This window comes from Metarhizium robertsii (genome assembly GCF_000187425.2).
Source record: "Metarhizium robertsii ARSEF 23 chromosome Unknown MAA_Scf_1, whole genome shotgun sequence".
NCBI lineage: Eukaryota > Fungi > Ascomycota > Sordariomycetes > Hypocreales > Clavicipitaceae > Metarhizium > Metarhizium robertsii.
In genome coordinates, this window is record NW_011942149.1 from 5,595,991 (window position 1) to 5,617,799 (window position 21,809).

The 21,809-nt window shown below is 50.7% G+C and overlaps 4 protein-coding genes across 4 annotated transcripts; 2 read left to right on the forward strand and 2 right to left on the reverse strand.

Moving 5' to 3' along the window:
- Positions 1 to 1,838: 1,838 nt before the first annotated feature.
- MAA_01883 (ABC-2 type transporter) lies at positions 1,839 to 6,553 on the reverse strand (the record flags this gene model as incomplete). Its single annotated transcript, XM_007819881.2, has 5 exons — positions 1,839 to 2,208; positions 2,261 to 2,625; positions 2,685 to 5,394; positions 5,449 to 5,720; positions 5,789 to 6,553. The coding sequence occupies 5 exons, from the start codon at positions 6,551 to 6,553 to the stop codon at positions 1,839 to 1,841; spliced, it is 4,482 nt and encodes a 1,493-aa protein (XP_007818072.2).
- Positions 6,554 to 13,558: 7,005 nt separating this feature from the next.
- Positions 13,559 to 16,254, forward strand: MAA_01882 (choline/Carnitine O-acyltransferase; the record flags this gene model as incomplete). Its single annotated transcript, XM_007819880.2, has 3 exons — positions 13,559 to 13,979; positions 14,062 to 16,047; positions 16,103 to 16,254. The coding sequence occupies 3 exons, from the start codon at positions 13,559 to 13,561 to the stop codon at positions 16,252 to 16,254; spliced, it is 2,559 nt and encodes an 852-aa protein (XP_007818071.2).
- A 450-nt stretch (positions 16,255 to 16,704) lies between these two features.
- Positions 16,705 to 18,165, reverse strand: MAA_01881 (uncharacterized protein; the record flags this gene model as incomplete). The annotated part of the gene is made up of 2 exons (XM_007819879.1): positions 16,705 to 17,602; positions 17,717 to 18,165. The coding sequence occupies 2 exons, from the start codon at positions 18,163 to 18,165 to the stop codon at positions 16,705 to 16,707; spliced, it is 1,347 nt and encodes a 448-aa protein (XP_007818070.1).
- A 2,130-nt stretch (positions 18,166 to 20,295) lies between these two features.
- MAA_01880 (DNA repair protein rhp57) lies at positions 20,296 to 21,723 on the forward strand (the record flags this gene model as incomplete). Its single annotated transcript, XM_007819878.2, has 1 exon — positions 20,296 to 21,723. One exon carries the CDS (start codon positions 20,296 to 20,298, stop codon positions 21,721 to 21,723), a length of 1,428 nt encoding a protein of 475 aa, XP_007818069.2.
- Between the last annotated feature and the right edge of the window lie 86 nt (positions 21,724 to 21,809).

The following is a 21,809-nucleotide window of genomic DNA, read 5'->3' on the forward strand; positions in this document are numbered from 1 at the left end:
GGTAGATAGAGCTACATGCATAGTAGTAGGCAGATTTGCTAGTGCAAGAATGTGGGCCGTCTTGAAGTTTCTTCACGGGGCAGTCGCCCGTCATGGCCATCGCAGCCGATCGATGTCATTTGATGCGAACGGTGCTAGACCCTGGATAGGAAGGATCAATTACTACTCCATGTTCGCCTTGGCTGCAAAATCATGCCACGCACTGCCCAACATCATTGGTCTCTCGCCAAGTACATGCCTAAAGCGTCTGGTCCTCCTCTCCTTCCCCAGGCCCTCCCCTCCCACTCTTCCCTCCCAATCCTGCACTCAACCTCTCCCTCCTCCGTCGCAACAACCGGGTCCTCGAAATCCACCCAAAACCTCCGATGTCCTCACAAACCTCATCCCACACGCAGCCATCGCCCCTCTTGACGCCTCATTCACAGCCATCGTCTCGCCCATACCTCAACAAAGCCCGATCCCGTTCCTTCGCGCACCCCTGGCGCCAATACTCTGGAAGCAGGCGACATCCGCTCTCAGCTCGTGTCGAGTCCACTGCCCCGTTTGCAACCCTTGGTGCCAGGGAGAGCCAGCCGATCGCCTCGGCGCCGCGATAACTTACCCCGTAGCCCAGTCCATCTACTTTTGTGGAGGTCTCCAGGCGAACTGTTTGGTCCTCGGTGCTTGGGCGATGGTGAGGGGCTTGTTCTGGAGGTATTTCATGACGGCAGAAAAGGGGGGGGGGGGGGGTTATCAATGGTGATGATGATGAGGCCATTCTATGTTCATCCCCAGACTCTCGGTGCAACCTACAACGGAGGAAGAGCAAATAGCCATGTTTGACTGGTGGGAGCGCACCTACAATTATCGCAGTCTGACCCTGAAGAATGAGAAGCTGAAACCATTCTACGGTCTATTGTTGCGGCTATTCTTTGAAGCATCAACACAAGTGGCGACAGAGACCGCAGGCTTGGTTCGCCATCTCGAGGCCGGCCTCGTAATGACTTACTTTGCGAACAAGCTAGTCAAATCCACGGACCTTGACGACAAAAGGTGTCCAATTGGTATATGTCACTATTTCAAGATCATAAATTAGGTGACAAAAGTCCTCGGCATCAAAGCAATTCACCTAGCACACCCGGAGGTTTGGACGTGCAACTCTCCAAGCACTACATTCAACCATGGCAATCAGAAACTCATGGGGAGTTCTCAACACCGAGAAGATTGAATCACAGTGTACCTGTATTTCTTGTGCTCTTGCAAAGCTGTCAACAGGGAGTGCCTGTAATAATCCGAGAGTACAATTGAAAATGGTCCTACAGGCTACAGGACGTGGACGTGTTTGCACTTCCGAAACGAGGCAAATAATTCTCGAGCCGCAAGTAACCCAGTAGAATGTCCACGAGGAACGTAAACTTCCAAAACCCTAGAGAAAACATATATGTATTTATGCAATCATTACAAATGAACTATCTCGATGCCAAAAGGGCAATGTATGTATCAATGCCAAAAATCATTACAAATGAACTATCTCGATGCCAAAAGGGCAATGTATGTATCAATGCCAAAAATCATTACAAATGAACTATCTCGATGCCAAAAGGGTAATGTATGTATCAATGCCAAAAAGAGAGAACATAAGAATGGACGAATCACGTTTCAACTATCAGTCAACGCCACCAGCCAGCCTAAAACGATACCCAATAATTAAGACAGCAAGTGTGAAAATCTCTGGCAAATCATGTGGCACTGCCGCCAAATACGCAAACATACCACACACAGCATGCCATGTTACATCGCACACTAGCCAGGGACCTTGCCTAGTAAAATACTTTTCGCCTCCTGTCGCAGACCTAAATTCATTTGTGCCACCTCTTAACACGGAACAGGTAGTATAGCAAGACCGCCATGAAGATATTAAATGCGATATATGCCCACATAATTCCAAAATTGCGGAACCGTTCGCTCCAGAAAATATCTGAGCCGGCCAGCAGTTGGTCGGCATTGCTGACGCCACAATACCGGCACTGTGAGGTAGCATCCGGGTTCTGTAGAGTACCAGGTGCTTGCTCGAGAAGAGGCTGTAGATACTGTCCACAAGTCATGCCTTGTGGAGGGTTGAAAATGTTTGCCTCACTCGTTGAGCAGGTAATTTGGCGACCGTGAAGCTCAGTACCAACAATACCTCCGATCCAGTAGGTGAAGGGACTAATACGATACATAAAGATCCTGTTGTATCGTTAGCAAATGCAGGCCAAATAATCCAAATTCTCAAACATACCAAAATCCGGGCAGGGCTGTTGCAGTCTGCAATACACCACTGAAAATAATACTCATGATGGCAAGAACATTAACAATGCTTCCCGCGGTATGGGCATCAGGCATGGCAACAATGGTCATATGCGCAAAGGCACTGGCGTAGATAAACAGCTGGATGACAAATGCCAAAACCAGGCCTTGTCTGGCGGAGCTCTGGATGCCAATAACTGGGTAGTATGAAGCAGCCCAAATCAGGATGGCCGTAAATATTTGGTACGGAATCTCGACGATAATGTTCGCAAAAATGAACGCAACCCAGGAGTACGCTTTGCTGGGGCGTTCACGGACTTCGTACAGAGACCGTTGCGTAACGAATAGGGGTTGAATCTGAGAGGCATTATTAGCAAGAGGCAATCAAAACGCCATGGAGAGCAATCCAACTGTACCTGTTGCACAATTGATGAGAATATGGTTGTAAGCATAAAAGTATTGAAGATGACGTTTTGTGTGCCACCCATGGTGGGAGGGGCGTCAAAGAAAGTGAAACCGATGAAGAGACCAGCAAAGATACCCAGGGCAAACTTGGCAAAGATGTAGCTCGGCATTCTCCAGTATTGCTGGAAGATGCGATGCGTAACAACCTGGATCTGAGTTGCCAAAGGCATGGCGAACTCTGTGTGTTTGACTGTCTCGCCTTCGGCTCGAGGTTCTTGTTGCTTATCGCGATGAAGAGTTTCCATTTCCTGCATGACGGCCTCTCGTTGAGGGCTAGCGTGCCATACCTCGTGCCAATCTTCTCCCTTGTTGTTCTGCCCCTTGTTCACAATCTCGAGCATGTATTCTGCAGGATTCTCGTCATCACCACACTTTCGACCACCATTGACCTCAAAGTAGTCAAGAAGAGTCCGTGAGTTGTCACCAATGTTCCCAAAGTACACAGTTTTCCCGCCCTTAGCCAGGAATAATAAACGATCAAATGCCTGAAACAAGACGGCGCTCGGCTGATGAATGGTACACAAAATAGCCTGGCCAGAGTCTGCAAGCTTGCGAAGGAAAGCACAAATAGCCCAAGAACTTTGCGAGTCAAGGCCAGATGTTGGCTCATCGAGGAAAAGAAGAAGCTTAGGTTTAGCGGCCAGTTCGACACCAATAGTGAGAAGCTTGCGCTGCTCGACGTTCAATCCTTGACCTGGAACACCAACAACAGCATTGGCAAAGTCCTCCATTTTAAGCATTTTGATAACCTCTTCAACAAACTCGTACTTCTCCTTCTTGCTTACTGACTTAGGCTGGCGGAGCATGGCGCTAAATCTTAGACTTTCGCGAACGGTGGCAGTTTCAAGATGCAAGTCTTGTTGCTGCACATAACCGGTATTTCTTTGAAAGCTAGGGTCAAGCGGCTTACCATTGACCAGCATATCACCGGTGATGACTCCCATCGTTGTTCGTTGAGCGAGAGCGTCTAGCAGGGTAGTCTTACCCGCGCCACTAACTCCCATAAGCGCAGTGAGCGTGCCAGGTTTAACCCAACCAGAAACATGATCCAAAAGCCGTCGAGGTTCTCCCTTAATCTCGATATCGTACACCACGTCACGCCAGGTAAAGATATCAGTGTGTGGCGCGAGTGCCTTCACCTCAGTCTTGCCATCGCCATTCGCAGTCTTCTCATTAGCAGTTGTCGGGGCTTCATCATTCTGAACAGCGTGCTTGCTACCCTTCTGAAGGTAAGCTGGAACGTGGCCACGGCGAAAGACGAGCGCCTCGGCGGTACTGGTGGTTGCTGAGTTCAGTTCCACGGTGATGAAGTAAGTGATTAAGAAAAATACCAAGAACCCTATTAGGATGCCAAAGTTTCGCCATACATGCGAGTAGTAGTACTCGTAATTTGTGGCAATGAAGGCATCGCCACTTACAGTGTACTGACCAGGTACAGCACCAGCTACATTGCATACCCAAGAATTGCCAATGTTTGGTGAGTATGGTGGCACAATGCTGGAGCAAGTGAATTGGCGGTTGTGGAATTCGTTGGCTACCAGAATCTCAAAGGCATAGAAAACCGGGTTGATCCATCGGATCCAGCTAAACCAGGGATGCATCAGCGGTACCGGGATAGCGAAGCCAGTGTAAATAACCAGTGCCAGAACCAAGACACCAGACAATGTCATGGCCTGTGAAACCGTCTTCGTAGCAGCGGCCATGGTTCGAAATACAGCAGACATGACGAAGGTAGAGATGTAGGTGATCAGGAAATACAAGAAAAACGGGCCAGGTTGACGGCGCAGATCTGCCAAGAAGTACAACACAAGATTGAAGGCAACTGCGGTGACAAACTTGACAGGAATATCAGCAACTATCCCTGCCGCTGCTTCGGCGGCAGGGTGATAGAATGCATATGAGGCGTGTTTTTCCACAATCGGCCGCTGATCATATAGGCCAGTGATCTCAGAGATTGATGTCAGAGCGTTCATAAGGATAGCCATGAATAGAACAGAGCCACGACCATAGAAACTGATGGTAGCATCAGGTTGACCAAAGAAGATTGAACCAATTATGAGTGCCATAATGACATTTGATATAGCCTGAGTTGCAGTTGCGGATATGTCGTTCCAGATTCTTTGGTAAGCTCTTTTGGTACAAAGCTTGATCTGCATCCAGACACTGATGATATAGGGCGATTTGGGGCGGACATGGTTTGATTGTCGCAAGTTCTTTTGTTCCCTGAACTGAGCGATGCTCTCGCCTTGTCTCTCACCCAGAAATTCCTTGTCGTGGGCATCCATGTCTTGAAGAAGGGCTTGATACTCGGGGGATTGGCGCCAGAGCCGCTCAAAGTCTTCGGGAGTACGGGGAACTTTGTTTTCAAAGCCTTCGCGAGCGACTCGCTCCTGAGGGTTTGTGACGGAGGTGAGGAAGTCGCCAGTGGTCTGGCGCGCAGGGCAGAACCATCCTTGCTTTTCAAAGTAGCGCTTGGCCTGATTGGCAGGTCCAAAATAGATCTGACGACCTTCATAAAGGACGGTTGCCTTGTCAAACAGGTCATAGATAGACTGGCTTGCTTGGTATATGGCAACGGCATTAGCTTGGTGGCCAAGGTCAGAAGCCAGTCGCAGGGCCTGAACAAACTTCAGGGCAGTAGCCGAGTCGAGACCACGAGTGCTGGCAGAATAGATTAGCCACGGGATGTTGGAATCTTTAAGAGCATGTACACACCTGTTATCCCACGCAGTAAAAGGCGAGCCGGCCACCACCATTTCAGCGATGCTGACTCGCTTTCGCTCACCGCCAGAGACACCTCGAACAAAGTCATTTCCGACTTTGGTATTGTATGTATGGCTGAGACCAAAAACAGCCATGACAACCTTTGCAATATATTGGCAATACTCGACACGAGACATTCCTTGAACACGTTGCTGGGGAGTACGGACTGAGGCCGCAAATTCAAGAGTTTGGCCAACAGTTAGATGGGGGAAGTGTTTGTCAACCTGGGAAATGTATTCGTCAGCATTCGAATCGCAAGACACTTGGGCATCGATAAAAGCACACAACTCACCTCCTGATTGTAGACAGTTTCTCCCTTGAATTCATGAATCATCTGCTTCTGCGGAATACCGCTGTAGTGGATCTTGGTTTGCTCGCCAATGTTGAGACCCTCCAATTCACCGCAAATTGTCTTCAGTAGAGTACTGCAGCCAGACCCTGGACGACCTAGCACGATCAAGAGCTCTCCAGGCCGCAAAAACCCGTCAAAGCTGTGCAAAATCTGCTTGTGCTCCTTCTTATTGAAGCTAAAAAACTCTCCAAGCTTTAACGGAGCTGCAACCATGGATCCAACAGTGTCTTGAAGTTGCAAAGCCTCCCCAGAGCCAAAGACGTCGAGGTTTCGATACGAGACACCCACACACTTCTCGGAAATACCTTCTTCACCGAGTTGCTCCATGAACCGGCGAAGCCATTTTTCAAGGTCAAAGTCTCGATGCTCGGGATTGAAAACGGGGGCGTTTTCATCGATATCGCCAAGGGAGATAGTCGGAATGGGATGGGTCGCTATGCTAGAACGGCGACGAGAGAGGACCGTAGCAATTCGTACCAACTCAGATCTGTCTTGGTCGTCCATCATCGCTTGAGTCCCGCGTCGAGTGATGGGTTCGAGATCGTCAGAATCGGAGTCTATGGGCGCAGATGTAGGATCCTCAATGGAGCCTCTGCTGTGTTTGTGTGCGGCGCCCTTTGCATGCTGAGCAGCTTCACCGTCAACGAGAAGCTCTGGAGCATCATCGCCTTGGTGCTTGGAAGCTCCAGCCGTTGCGGGATCCATGGCGTCGATTTGCTCTTTCAACCGGCCGGGAAAGTCCACTTGCAGTTTTTGGAGTCCTCGATTCACTTGGTGGTCCCAATTCGTACAAGGAACAAGAAACTATCCATAGGACCCGTCAGGGAAACTCGACGGGGGAAACCAATGAATATGTACTTGCCATCGACCCCCATCCCTCCTCGTCACAGCCACTCGATCCATGCCTTTCTGTTGTCCCCCTAGCTTGAACTTTGTTGTTGGCAAGCAATGGAGCTTCTCAAGCCCTATGGCTACCTCATGGGAAGCAAGCTAGCACACGTTTGGGGACCCTAGTCAGCCGGAGTCTAGGCATGGGCCAAACGGACTTTCCGGAACCGTCGCCGTCGTCATAAACGCCCGTGTGGCTCGTGAGATTGTAATGCCAGTCAAGTCCCGATCTGTTGTTTACAGCCTGGTGCTGGCGGTGGGTACAGTTGTACGCCGGGCTGCATTAGCGTCTCCGGCAATGTCTTAGCGCTCAGGATTGCCCTGTCATTGTCAAACTTATCTGTTGCGGACTTCGGTGTTTGTTTTGCCATGCTCTCTCTGCCCTCCCGCATCTTCTGATCCAAGATTATTAAACCCCGGAGTCAGAGTTGACTTGGCTTTAGTCGGAAAAACCATGTTTATGCTCCGCATTGGATAATACTGGAAGTCAACACCGCAGGGAGAGAGAGGATGCCGCCAGTGCGGAGTTTCAATGGACTGAATCATTCGAGACGGCGTACCTTGGGTACCCAAGTACTTGCTAGCCCACCCGCCATAGGCTTAGTAGGAGCCAGTATGACATCAAGAAAATTATTTCAGATCAATTGATGCCAATGATGCTAGCCATACTGTGAGATGCCCGCCAATTGTGAGCATAGCATGCATGGCATGACATGCAGAGAAGTAAGTTGGTAGTCGGTTGAGACCTGCATCGCTGAGAACCTGCAAGCGCTCTCCTCACAACGACTGCTCTCGAGGGGCTCTTTCCCAAAATGCGGCATGCCTGTCAGCGATTTCTGACGGTGCAAAAATCATCCTAGTCGGCTTGGCATCAACTTGCGCGGTCAAAGCCCCGCTCAAATTCTCCTCAGCATCTTGGGTCGCTGCCCACCACCAAACCCACCTCACACCCTCTTCAAGCTCAATGAGAACTGGAGCACGCAAGCCACAATGCCAGCGACCCGCCCGCTCCTCTCGCCAATTTTGCTATCCCGTTTCGCGGGCATTACGCGGAGGCCGGAGTCCGGAGTCCAAGTGCGCCGACATTGAGGCGGTGTCCCCGAAGCCCCTGGCTACCCGCTCCGATTGTGTACGCACATTACGGAAATTCAACATGGCATTAGACACCGATCCTGGCCCGTGCCGGGTTTGCCATCACCCGCGGTCACCGGCGGGTTCCCGGGAGTCCGCCATCATCAGCCTCATGGCAACGGATGACGCAGCCAGGCGCGGTTGCGTCACTTGCAGACATCTCGTGCGTAGGCTTCGTCAAGTGGTGGCGGACTTGGGAGTGTCAAATTGTGGCGATGGCGTAGAAAGACTCGAATCGATGCTCTACAATGTCGAATCTTGGGCGGAGTTTCGATTTTCGCGTCTTTGACTCGGGACTGACTGTCCGCAGGTGTATCCACAGGTATAAGGGGTTTTTGACAGCATCATCAAGACCCCCTGTCTCGAAACAATTACCATAAGCCGAAGCTAACTATATCTCGATATAGTGCCTTCAATATATCAAAATGTATATCTAGCCGTGTCAGCATCAGAGTCATTCAATGCCGAAGACGGGATTTATTCTGCCCTATGGCCAGAATCTACCACGTATTCAATTTTGCTTCCCGGTGGCGGTGGCGACCCAAACGTACCTTCGCTCACCTCTGTGGCTACCTGGATCGGCGCTTCGATATGAATAGCACATTATTTCTAATACTTTATAGTGCTTTGATCTTTCCATAACGGCCTCTAACCAAGCGCGCACTCGATTCTAGTCCCCAAGAAATCATATGGGGATGCCATGAAGGCACAGCATGTCAATGTCGAGTACAACCCGTCCTCGCACATATATACTACGACCTTTCAGGGCCAGACAGTCAATAAGCTTTGGGCCTTGTTGGGCTTCGGGCTAGCAAGGGGGCTTGTCTCAACCGTCCGGGCAGATTAAGATTGTTCGTAACCAGGGACGACTCATGTACCGTCGCATTGCGAAATCCCTGCTTTAGGGCTGAGGAGAAGGCTTCACCCAAAACTCTAGAAGCGTTGCGTCTAGCGCCGTTTCAGCAAACCAGGGTGAAAAATACAACTACTAGTACATGGTTTTCTGCAGCTTTCACGGCCGGCGCCCAGACTTGTCAATGAAAGTCTGGCCCCCTGGCTCAGAAGCCTAGCGTACATAAGCGAGAAGTTAAAGATCCGCATCGTGTGAAACACACGACAAAGATGCCACGAATTACTACTCCGTATTGTATATAGAACTGATTCTGGTGCGCCCTGGTTTCTTCACATATTATCCCTGTACAAAATCAGTACGGAGTCCGGATTCATGACAAAATGAATGCTGGTATGTAATTTTACATGCGTAATACTAGCGGGACTGCATTAATATGCTCACCTCGTCATCTCCAAGAAGGTCTGGTCTGGTGGGTAACTATCGCTGTCTTCCTAGGTATTTATTTTCATGTGATGAGGCCGGGGTCTCTAGCAACCCTGCAGCCCACATGTCAACGGTTGGTCTGCGAGAGCGACCGTTATTCTAATGCTATTTGACGGGGCAACCTTGAGAGACCTATCATTTATCAATTGATCGTACCATCAGAACAACACCTGCCGTTAGTAGCCGTTGCTCCTTGATCAACTGCCGCCGAGTCAACAATTACAGACACCTGACTCCCGACACCAATGTGTACGAAAATTCTCTCATTTTGGTATAAAAACCAGATTCCTACCCCTTCCAACCCCAATTTGTTACGCCGCACCGCATGTGTGTCAATTGACCTCACCAACTTGACCCCTGCAGCTTGATTTCGATGCCCTAAAGCCACCTGACCGTGCTGAATCGCCAAACCCGAACACGATATCCCCATTCTCCCTCCCCGATCCCATATTGCTATACTCATGTAACAACTGTGGCAAGTCAATGTATGCTTGGGGTTTGTCGAAGCTTCATGGTAGGTCGAATGCATCTTGAACCGGACCGTAATAGTAGCCCAATTTGGATTCTGCCTAGTCTACATTCGTGTAGAGTATTTACCCTCAGGCTTAGGAGCGCCGCCGGAGGGCCATGTTGAAGCGTTGTATCCGACTCTGGCTGGATATCTTGGTTGGATGCGCTGGGTTTCTTCTTGTGTTGGCGGATGTCTTGACGAGCCATGCCATATATGGCCAGGGTGTTGAGAAACGTGCCCTAGCCTTTGGGGAATATGAATAAGATGGCAATGAACGGTTCTTCGTCAGTCAGACCTGATGCGCTTTCCGTGTTTTGCAGTGCTGATCACAGCTCGATCCCTACGGCTTTCATAGTGGCTTATGCTGGAGTGTGCTGTGACAGTCGTCAGTGCTGTTCGTAAAGTAAGAGGCAGAGCGAAGAAATCTCACCAATGGTGCCGCCGCCCGAGCTTGCAGTGGAATCAATTTTCCAAGAATCCTTAAATTCGCGAATACCGCTTGAATATCCATATTGCGAACGAAGCCATCATCATGTCCCCGTTAATGCACCAAAACTCTTGGCCGTTAAGCACCACCATATTATTGCAACGATCCTCGTGATACCAATATTCGAAGCACTGCATCCACGAAGTGCGGTGGGTGAGCCAAAAAAAAACCAAAGGGGACGTATGGGTCCGAAACAAGTTTGGGCAGACGCATATTGTCCTTGGAATAAGGCAGAGGTGTAGCAAAAAGCCTCAGAAGCGTAATGGCTGCCATAAACTCCAGATCAGAGGATGTTCGTCGACAGAGATCATTCCACCAGGTCATCGAGTCGTCTCTCTCCTCTCGACGGTTCCAGGCGACGCCGCAGCCATTCGTTGGGTCGGCTGCTAACTTACAACATCCATTATCCCTCTTCCGAATGTATTGGATGCCTCGCCTTCAATTGAATCTTTGCTCTTCGAGCAGTCCAGCTATGAAGGTGTCACGATACTCAAAGTAGCGGTAGATACAGATGGTCGTAGGCAGGAAGTTTGCAATCTTGCGCAATTACTGAAGCCATGAAGACGTTCATCCTATTTCACATGTCTCGCAGCATGGACTTCGATGACTTCAGCTCAAAATGTACCCCAGGTGGCCATCGGGCATGGCGCTGGGTGAGGGTTGTCGGGCGGCAGAGCTTGCAGACGGTAAATATATCAGAACAAGTATGCTGATGAGGCCAAGGAGTCAGCTCATACTGCTGCTTCCCGGAAGTATGTGTGACAAGAGATGTATGAGTCACGGTGCATGGGGAGAATACTTGGAGTATCACCTGCGCACGCGATTTCATCCCGAACTCGCCTCATCGCCAAATGGCCCAGCTTCAACTTCATAATCCACTGAGCAGTCAAATTTAAACGCAACGATTTGAAATCCCGGGGTTTAGCAATCAATGGTATGCGCCATTCCGTAACTCTAAGCCGATGCCTCAGTGAGACGAGAGCGTGAAGGAATCGGCAAATAGCCGAACGAACATTGATGAACAGTCCGAGTTTCCTCTGCTAAAACATTGAATCCTTTGCTGCCTTTGATTGTCCCCGCGCGACACAGCTGTTCATGCTAACGAATTAACGCCCCAGAATTAATAAATCCATAAAGCACAAGGGTTAAACATGTTTCGGCATAAAGCACGTATTCATCTACTCAAGTATTACAATAGTACGCATATGTATATACTACTACTAATATCCGTATTCCCTTGGCGGGCCGAGGCTATGAACGCCATCTTCAGATGGTACGTACGCGCACCACTCGGTACGGCAATCCTTAAACGGGAGCCAGGTTAACTCATTGGTATTACCAAGGACCTTTTCCTTTCTGCTCGGTAATACTAGCATAACAATATTTTGTATCAACACAAGCTCGGAGAGATGGAATCATGCTGAGCGCAATGCCATGTCATAATTTGCAGTGGGTCACGTCATCGGAACTTTAAAGGCGCTGTCGGGCAGAGGGAAAACGGTCAATGTAATACTAGTATTGAGTCAGGTCAATGATATCGACTAGTTGACAGTTGACCCCTTCAAGCGCCAGACGGTAGTGGACTAGCGACATTGAGCATGGCAAGCATCAATGGCACATGGTTCGCCTGAACATGTGCTGGACGGGGCAAACTGGCTTCGTGCAATGTTCAAAAACTCTGGGGGAAGGCAGCATCGGGTGACCATTGCTTAATTGGTTCATGGGTTATTGGCTGGCCTTCCCCGCTGGCTGCGTCCGCAAGGAAGGAGCAGCCCACACAAGGTGCCCACTTTCTATCCCGTCTGAGACTCCAGAGTCCAGATTCCTTGCATCACATCTTCACCTCAACCGAAGTTCCCCTTCGTCCGAGGGGCACACAAACGGCACTCCAAAGGTCTCTTGCGGCAGCTCCGATGCCCCGTCTCCATTCCTACGGGGGCGATACCATCACTGTTTTACCTTGCCCATCCTTGCCGAAGAACTGTGTGATGCAGGCATACTAATAATTCCCTAGCAACGTAGGGCAGGTGAGGAGGGACAGGACAGGGCAATACTACGTTGCGGTCCATCATATTTGACCATCATCCATGTTGCATGTGAGTGAAATATCAGCTGCACCATCTCCATCATCACCAAGACACCCTCGACATGAGCAACACCGTCAACCAGCCGCTCTTCGCACCCCTCCGCTGACACCCGTCCATCTATTCGCCAGTACATGCGAGCAGTTAGGCCTGACGTTTGACACCTTTGTTTGCTCCCACGCCCGTCATTTTATACGGGTTCATGTGCCTTGCGCGCCCGGCTGCACCACACGCAACACAGGCAAACTCCTGCCTCCTTCTCTGCCTCATCAGCTAACAGACCAACGACTTACATAGGCTCCGGGGCAAGGGACTTCTTTTGTTTTTCTCTAGCAAGAACCTTGAGTTGGCCCATCGGTCACCCCTGTCAGCCACTTTGACGACGACATTCTGGTGACACCTCGCAACCGACCACGTACAGTAAGTAGTGGTTCACATGAATCTGTTTTGCCTCACATCTCTGGGCTTTGCGTTTTTAATTTATTTCAGCATTGGAATTTCCAGATGTTTTGAAAACTATAAAAATCACTCCACACATCATGCATCCCTTGTTTTCTGCTTGCCAGCGCGCCCACAGCAACGCACGTCATGCTTGCTGGTCCTTGGCCCACACCAGAATCTGCGGCTCCGGACATACGGAAGACAGCACTGAGCCCAAGATTGTTGCTAGTAGCATCAATCATCCTGAATAATTCCCGCTGGGCGCCTTAGCTCTACGCCTAGGCCCCTATAAACCTTTCCCCGGCCTCCACAAGCCTTTCGTACCTGGTCTGGGAGTCTCCAGTCCTCCGATCGGCCCGCATATTCGAGTGATAAGAGATCATACTTCTTTCGGTATCCGCACCGAAGCCGATGCTGCAAATTCGTTAATAACCATTGCACAATTACAATTTTACATTGGTGCCCGTATCCCGGTTGGATGCGGGGATCCATGTTCCTTGACTTGCTGGCTACCGGCTTCTTCCTCGTTCATACTACATGCATGTCCACGTTGTTCCGTTTCATGGACTTGTATATGAGTTCCCTGCCCTCCCACTCCTGGCCATCACTTTTCTCTTTTCCTCATTAGACCTTGTTTTCTCATCACTACTATAACTCTACCCGAGTTAATACTCATTCTTCGCATTTCTCCATGTCTCAAGCGTGATATGCCATCCTACTATCTCCAGGACTGTCACTACTTCTACCGCACTGCCTTACGCGGCCTCAACATTAGCACCAGTGTTTCACCGCTCTACTCTTAAGCGAAAGGCAGTACTGTAACTGACACATCATGACCGCCAAAGTAAAGAGGGTCTTCAGCCCACCGAACTCTTTGGCAGAGAGGCTGGCCGAGCCTCTTCTCGACCCTACCATACCTCGCAAGCTCCCGGAGTCACCCCCGTCCCTCGCAGCTCAGCTGCCTTTGAACTGGTCAGCCGCTTACACAAGAATGCCTATGGATAGCAACGGGGAGAGCCATCGTGATGGTGGCATTACCTTTGCGGCTCAGGACAAGCTTCCCAAGCTTCCTATTCCTAACCTCTCTAGTACTTGCGATAAGTACTTGGAAGCTTTGCGGCCGCTTCAAACGCCTAGGGAACGAGCAGAGACGGAACATGCCGTAAGAGATTTTCTCTCAACTGATGGGCCAGAGCTACAGGAGAAGCTACAAAGATACGCTCAGGGTAAAACGAGTTACATTGAGCAATTTTGTAAGTGACGACAGTAGAGATATTCGAATCAACGCACATTTCATGTGTGTGCATCGGGCGCCGTTTTCTGATTCGATCATAGGGTACGATTCATACCTAAATTTCGACAATCCTGTGGTGCTCAACTTGAATCCCTTCTTTCTTCTTGAAGATGATCCGACACCAGCACGCAACAACCAAGTCACCCGGGCCGCGTCCTTAGTGGTATCGGCCCTCGAATTCATCCGAGCAGTTCGCAAGGAAGAACTTCCACCGGATACAATCAAAGGCAAACCCCTATGCATGTATCAGTTCTCACGACTTTTTGGAACAGCCCGAGTCCCGACCGAGAATGGGTGCCAAATTGTCCAAGATCCCGAGGCCAAACATATTATTGTCATTTGCCATGGCCAGATCTACTGGTTTGATGTTCTTGATGATAACTCGGACGTGATCATGACAGAGAAGGACATTGCCGTCAACTTGCAAACTATCACGGAAGATGCTGCACAAACTCCTATCCAGGAGGCTGCCAAGGGTGCATTGGGTGTGCTCAGCACAGAGAACCGCAAAATCTGGTCTGGTCTGAGAGACGTCCTAACAAAAGATCATGGGTCAAACAATGCCGACTGTCTGAATATCGTAGACTCGGCTTTGTTTGCCCTCTGTCTAGACTACACGGAACCCGCTGATGTTGCTGCCCTGTGCCAGAACATGCTCTGCGGTACTAGTGAAGTGAAGAATGGCGTGCAGATTGGCACTTGCACCAACCGCTGGTACGATAAGTTGCAAATTATTGTGTGTAAAAATGGAAGCGCCGGTATCAACTTTGAACACACTGGGGTCGACGGTCACACAGTTCTACGATTTGCTAGTGACGTATATACAGACACCATTCTACGATTTGCCCGCACCATCAACGGGCAAGCTCCCACCCTTTGGACATCAACCAGTCCCGATCCCTCCAAACGAGACCCTGAAAGCTTTGGAGATGTTAACACCACTCCCCGCAAGTTAGAGTGGGATATGATTCCCGAGTTAAGCATTGCAGTGCGCTTTGCCGAGACGAGGCTAGCAGATCTCATTGAGCAGAACGAATTCCAGTGCCTCGACTTCAGCTCTTACGGCAAAAACTTTATTACCTCCATGGGATTTTCACCCGATGCGTTTGTCCAAATGGCCTTCCAGGCAGCCTACTACGGTCTCTACGGCCGCGTCGAGAGCACGTACGAACCAGCAATGACAAAATTCTATCTCCACGGCCGTACGGAAGCGGTTCGCACTGTTTCTCAAGATTCAGTCAACTTCGTACAGTCCTTCTGGGCAGATAATCCTATCGAACAAAAAATTGAAGCTTTGAAAAAGGCCTGCCAGAAACATGTCAGTCGCACAAGAGAGTGCCTCAAGGCCGAGGGTTGCGATCGCCACTTATATGCCCTCTTTTGTGTATGGCAGAAATTTGTCAATGACGAAATTGAGAGTGGTATGAGCAGCATTGGTCAATCTAGCCCAACAGACGGCTATTCACCTGTCGGGAGCCCCGGGGGAGATTCGTCAGGATCGATGGATCAAGTTGTCGAAGTCAAGCCCAACAGGGAGCGTGGCAATAGCACAAACTCTAGATCACGAGATGCTCACCCGTTGCCCTTCATTTTCGCTGATGGCGGTTGGGACAAACTAAACACTACCGTTCTATCCACTTCAAATTGCGGCAATCCTTCCCTTCGTCAATTTGGCTTTGGTCCAACCTCTGGTGACGGATTTGGAATAGGATACATCATCAAAGACGACAGCATTTCTATTTGTGTATCCAGCAAGCACCGCCAGACGAAGCGCTTCGTCGACACCTTGGAAAGCTACCTTCTCGAAATCAGACGCATTCTGAGAATTACCAACCGCAAGAGCTCAACTGCAAAATCCAGCCGCGCACGAGAAGCAGAGGCCTCTAGACCAAAGCAAATGAGTAGACTCAAGTCGCGCGGGAGACTGATTGCCACTGACAGTGCGGGAAGGGGTCCTTCCAGACCAGAATCAACGAGTCAAACGGAGGAGAGTCCCATTGTCAGCGATGATGACGAGTTGGGCGGATGTAAGTTCCCGTTTCCACATGCAGATTTCTTGACATGAGACGCTAACGTTTGAAGACGGCTTCTTTGATGCCGGCATGTTATTGCAAGCTTTGAAAGCGAGAGACAGGGCGGCAGATCCGGTAGAGAGCGCTAAGGCTTCGGAGAGGGCGGCAGTGCAGGCAAGGAGAAGGGATGTAGGTAAGAAGTTGAGATTGACGACGGAATAGGGAATTGTATGGGTTGATGTTTCCGAGTACTTGTATTGGATATTCCTGTGGTTGTGCCAGATGAATAGAAATGAGCGCAAACTCGCGAGTTACGAACATTTTGTCAGTGAAAGCTATTGTCGCGTTGTCAGTCTATGGTCCGACACTACCTAGTGGTTTAGACGTATACGAATGCCACAAATAACTTGCACATATTATCACAGCAAATCGTTGAGACTTTACTAGAACTACTTGCGAGCGCTTGAAATTTCTTTCCATCTCCTCCTACCTAATCATGAGAATTTGATGTGGATATGTATATAGACATGCGAATAAATTTAAATTATGCCAAAAAGAAATCTTCCTAAACTCCAATCCAGTAAGTACATTAATGCCCCTGTAAACATAACCAATCAACAAAAACCCTACTATCCTTTGCTTTGTGTTCGCTTTTATCCTCGTCAATCAAGATTATGCCAATTCATGCATATGACCGCGATGATTCTCACCAGTCTGGGCAGGGACTTCGTGCACAACTCCCTGGGGCTGCGACTGCGGCTCCGGCTGCGGCTGCGGCTGTGGTTGCGATTGAGGTTGAGTCTGACTCTGAGGATGTCCTTGAATAGGCGGTGTGCCACCCATGGGTTGGAAACCCGCTGGCTGCTGCTGAACCGGCGGCGTTGTTCCGTACGAGTTTGTCCAAGTCGGTGCTGGACTCGTAGTCAAATGGCTCATTCGTGGGTCCGTCATCTGTGATTGCGTCGGTGAGCTGGGATCGACGCCGCCGCCAGGGGAGTAATAGCCGACAGGAGGCGAAGGCGTGTTCTGAGGGTACGGCTTCTGGGGAGGATATCCCTGAGGCAGAGGAGGACCGCCGTAGTAGGATTGTGCCATGGGGGCGCCGGGAGTAGCGTTTGGTGGCATGGGGGAATGGTCGGTCGTCGAAGTGGTTTGCGACTTGCCGCTATTCTTCTTGTTCCTGCGGAGGAAAAATACAAGCGCGAGAAGACCGATGGCGATGGCGGCCACACCACCGACCACACCACCCACGATGGCACCAACGGGGGTCTTGCTGCCGCTGTCGCCTCCTCCGCCGCCGCTGCTGTTGTTACCATTGTTTCCAGTTTGAGTAGCTGAAGCTGATGCACTGGCGTCTGCCCCCGTGGCGGTTGGGACACCGAGGGTGGCAGTGCTGGGAAGTGTGCTGGAAAAGGTCTGGACAAAGCGAGAGTAGCTTCTGACTTCAGTTTGCCCAACGTAGGTGGTGTAGGCACCCTGAGCTGTTGAGTAGCTGACTGAGTTGCACCAGTAGTCGGTGATATTGCCAGGGAAGGCAACTGTATTGCAGTAGGGGTAAACCTTGTTCGTGCTGTTTGTTCTAGTGTCAGACATGGACACAGTAATATCATGATGATGGGTTCACATAGCCCGCACATACAGCCATGTGTTGGACTGAAAGTGCTACTGAGTGTAGAGAACTTACCACTTGACAATCTGTGTGTTTTCGGCACACAGATGATCGCAGGAGCTTGACTGGTACATGTTGTAATCGACACATGCGAATCTGAAGTTGAATGCAACGCTATTATAGCACATGATCATTCCTGAGAAAGTTTTCTGAGCCTGCACGAGGCCGCAAGTAGCGCCAAGGCCACAGCTATATGGAACAGCGTAGCTGCCAGAGATCCAACCACAGGTATTGTCCGGGGCGATCATCATGGTCAGCGGCGTCTGAGTCGAGGTGGCTCTCCCGAACAAATGTTTGGGCTCGAATCTATCCCAACCAGGCGGGGGAGTAGGTCTTGGAGACATTCCATCGTCGGCCAGAGCAACAGAGGCCGTGGCTCTGGCTTGTTTGGGAACCAGATTTCGAGCCTCAACGCCTGCTGAGAGGGCCACAAAGGCACTTATCAAGGCCGAATTTGCCTTCATGATGGCTAGCTGTCGCCCTGTGCGAGAGGGTTGAAATCGTGTAGGAGAATCGAACCCGCTAGAGACTCTGGCAGCGAAGCCGCAACAACCACTTACTCCAACGACAATTACAATGAAAGGGGGGAAACACAGTCGAAGAAGGATTCCTTTTCTCACTGACAGACAGAATGAGGCTGGCGCAACCAACAGTTTTTATTTAATTGAGCTGCGAGTAGGGGCTCGTGGCCCATGGACCTTTTCCTGGCACCATGCTTCCGATGTGACAGAAATAGTATTCCTGTGAAGATGAATATTGGCAGAGCCTCTCCGTCTGGGCTGCCTGGCGCTCGACAGCCGCAGCAAGCCCCCTCCCCGGGTGCAGGTCGTGTCATGTCAGCCTTAAACTAGTGCTTGTTGGAGTTGTGAAGTTGCATGGGGCTCGAGGTTGAAAGGAGCCATTGGCGGCGCTGCGCCTGACTGTGGCTTGCAGAAGCTGAATGCGAAATGGACCACGTCGCACGCTGAGACCAAGTCGCTAATTGCCTCTTGATGCGCCCATGTTGGGAAGCGGTCTGTCTATTTGCTGGACTTTGTTCCACGCCCGTTGTCTGCCCAGTGCGCTGTCCATGACGAGGAGAAAATACTGTATGCGGCCCGTTGAGCAACGCGTTCGTTCAACACGGAACCAGCTTGGGCTTGAAAGGCAACCTATTTTCCACGCCTGCGCAATCGCGGACCAATGTTACGGCGTCGGGGCCAATAGTTTGTAGCGTTGGCGCAGTGAGACATTCAGCCGGCCTGTGGCGAGTTTCTTCAGCTATTCCTCCTCCATTGCTGCTGTGTGACAAGCTTTGGCATGATCCTCGTCGTCATGGAGCATGGAAACGGTTCCTCGTGTCGAGCAAGGGGGGCCGAGATTGCACGTGGAGAGTGTTCTGCGCCAGCAGCAGCTCTTTGAGATTGTATCGCCGCGTTCGATACGCCCATTCCCCAACAAAGCAGGCTTCGTCCATCTCAGGGCACCAGCGGCACAGCAGCAAGTCTGCGACTTAGCCGTACTCGGTACTGGTGAGCCAGGAGCAGGACTTTGTTGGATACCGCGAGACGCCTTGCCCGTTCGACTCTACGTGCAGAGCAAGTTGGCATCAATATCGAGGCATAGAGACCACAGCAGTGTGACATGTCCTCATCTTGCAGAAAAGGCATCGGTGTTGGTATGGGATTTCATCTGAAACCCATGATCGAGCTGTCACTAGCTTCGGCAATGTCGTCCTCGGACAGCGCACCCCAGGAAGAAGCATCACAGACTTTCCGGAGATTGATGGGACGAAAGCTGACTTGGTACATGGGGTAATACCAGCTGATCAGCACAGACTGGTGGCGGCCGGGTTGTCAGCATGACACGAGGGTCCAGGGGGTGTAGAAGATCCTAGCTCTTGAATGCTTTGGCCCGGAATGACTGACCAATCGAATGGTGTACGGAGTATTGTGAAGAAGAAACAATGCACATGTAGTAATTTAGACGTGAAACCCCACGTGGGTGATATCGTGGTATAGGGTAGATGGGTGGGATTGATTCGTTAGATTATCCATGTTTGCAAATTTGCTGGTGATGCCAAAGAATAGTACTAATACTAATAATAATAATAATAATAATAAGCGCTCTATTTTACCCTGTATATGTCAAGGAGTATATGAATCAATGAAAGTTGTTCATCCAACATGGCCAACATCTTGGTCTTGTTGGTCTGTACAATTTTATACGTGCAATTCATACTCGGGTTCTCGACAACGGAGGTGCAGGTTGGATGTGGGGTCGTCCTTGGGAACGACATTCACGTCACAACAGCTCCTTCACATGACTGCGACGCGTCTACTCCGTACAACACCCGCACATCTTGCAATTAGGCCTCTCCATCCACGCCAAACTGCAATGCCAAGATCGACATTCACATCTCATGTCAATCTCAACGCGCCCCTATCCTCGAGGCTAAGTTGCTGCGTCTCTTCCGTCAACCTTGAGTCTATCATGTTACACCGAGACTTCACCCGCGCATGTCCAACCTTCAGCATCAGACAAGGCTAAAGTCGACCCTGGACATTCTTCAGCTCTCATTTCTTCCCAATTATCCTCTTTCACAAGTCTCACTCATGACCGACCTTCTCCATATCCTCCCCTCCTTTCGTACTGCTCCCTTCGGGGCATTGCTCCCCATCATCGAGCAACACGCTCTTTCGACAACAGATCTTCTGGCTCTTCACCCTGCAGATATATCAAAACAAACGAACCTGCCGCTGCTAGATCTGAAACGGCTCATTGCCACAATCCAAGTCTCTCTATCAGACGATCTCGTACCACGCCACCCCCTACAACAAATCGTGAGCTCCGCGCCAGAACACGACCATTCTCACCATGAACAGCCCTCAGAATCAAACAGCCAAGATGCCAGTAAATCGCCAGCCATCCAACCCCAGAAAGGGAATCCCTCGTCGCCTTCATTCATAAGCACCCTTTGTCCTCAAATAGACGCCGCTCTCAACTCGGGCATCCCAACCTCATCCATCACAGAAATCACGGGCGAATCCGGGGCCGGCAAGACCCAATTCCTCCTGTCACTGTGCCTCGCCGTCCAACTCCCGCCACCCCATGGCCTCCGCAAGCAAGCCCTCTACATATCTACCGAATCAAGCCTCGCGACCAAACGCCTCTCTCAGATCCTCGCGTCAAATCCTCTCCTCCAGGATATTGACTTTGCGGACCGCCCGTCTCTGGACAACATCCTCAGCACAGTCACTCCAGATCTCGAATCACAAGACCACATCCTGGAGTACCAAGTCCCCGTGCTACTGTCAAGACACAACATAGGCCTACTAGTGATTGATTCCGTGGCCGCCAACTACCGAGCCGAGTTTGAAAGGGCCGGCTCCTCGTACGGCTCTAACATGGCCGCGCGCAGTGCCGAACTCGTCCGCCTGGGCGCGTTGCTGCGAGACTTGGCAAGGAGGCATGGCATCGCCGTCGTCGTAGCAAACCAGGTATCCGATCGCTTCTCCTCCTCGCCCGCGCCCCTGCCGCGGACCATGTCCTACAGGACTTCTGCTTCCGCGCAGGAAAGCCCCCTCGCGTCAAGAAGCATGCCGCCGCCGCCGCCGCAGTCTACGCTCGCCAGCACGCCGTCGTCCCCTTTGCCGTTCTCCTTCTCGGACGACGCGCCGCCCACACATCCTGCGTTGCGACTAGACCACCAGCAGCGTTGGTTTACAGGCTGGGGGGACGACCCGCGCTCGTCGCATTCCCTGAAAACACCAAGTTTGGGACTCGTCTGGTCCACGCAGATAGGATGCAGGATAGCATTGTTCAAGAGGCCCGTGTACGGACGGCCACGGCAGATTGCGGCACACATAGAGGCGGATGATGATGATAATATTGATAGGGGGGCTACACTGAGGAATTGGCGGAGGTGGATGAAGGTTGTGTTTGCGGGACATGTTGCCGCCTCGGGTCAAGGGGTGACGGGGGCCAAGGAGTTTGAGGTCACGACAGGTGGCATTGCATGTGTACCAGGGAAGAATGGATAGATGGTTGGATCGTGACTTTGATAGGACATATATATATATACATAATGTGACTTGGACACAGGGAATCGGAGCTCTTGCGCCCTACC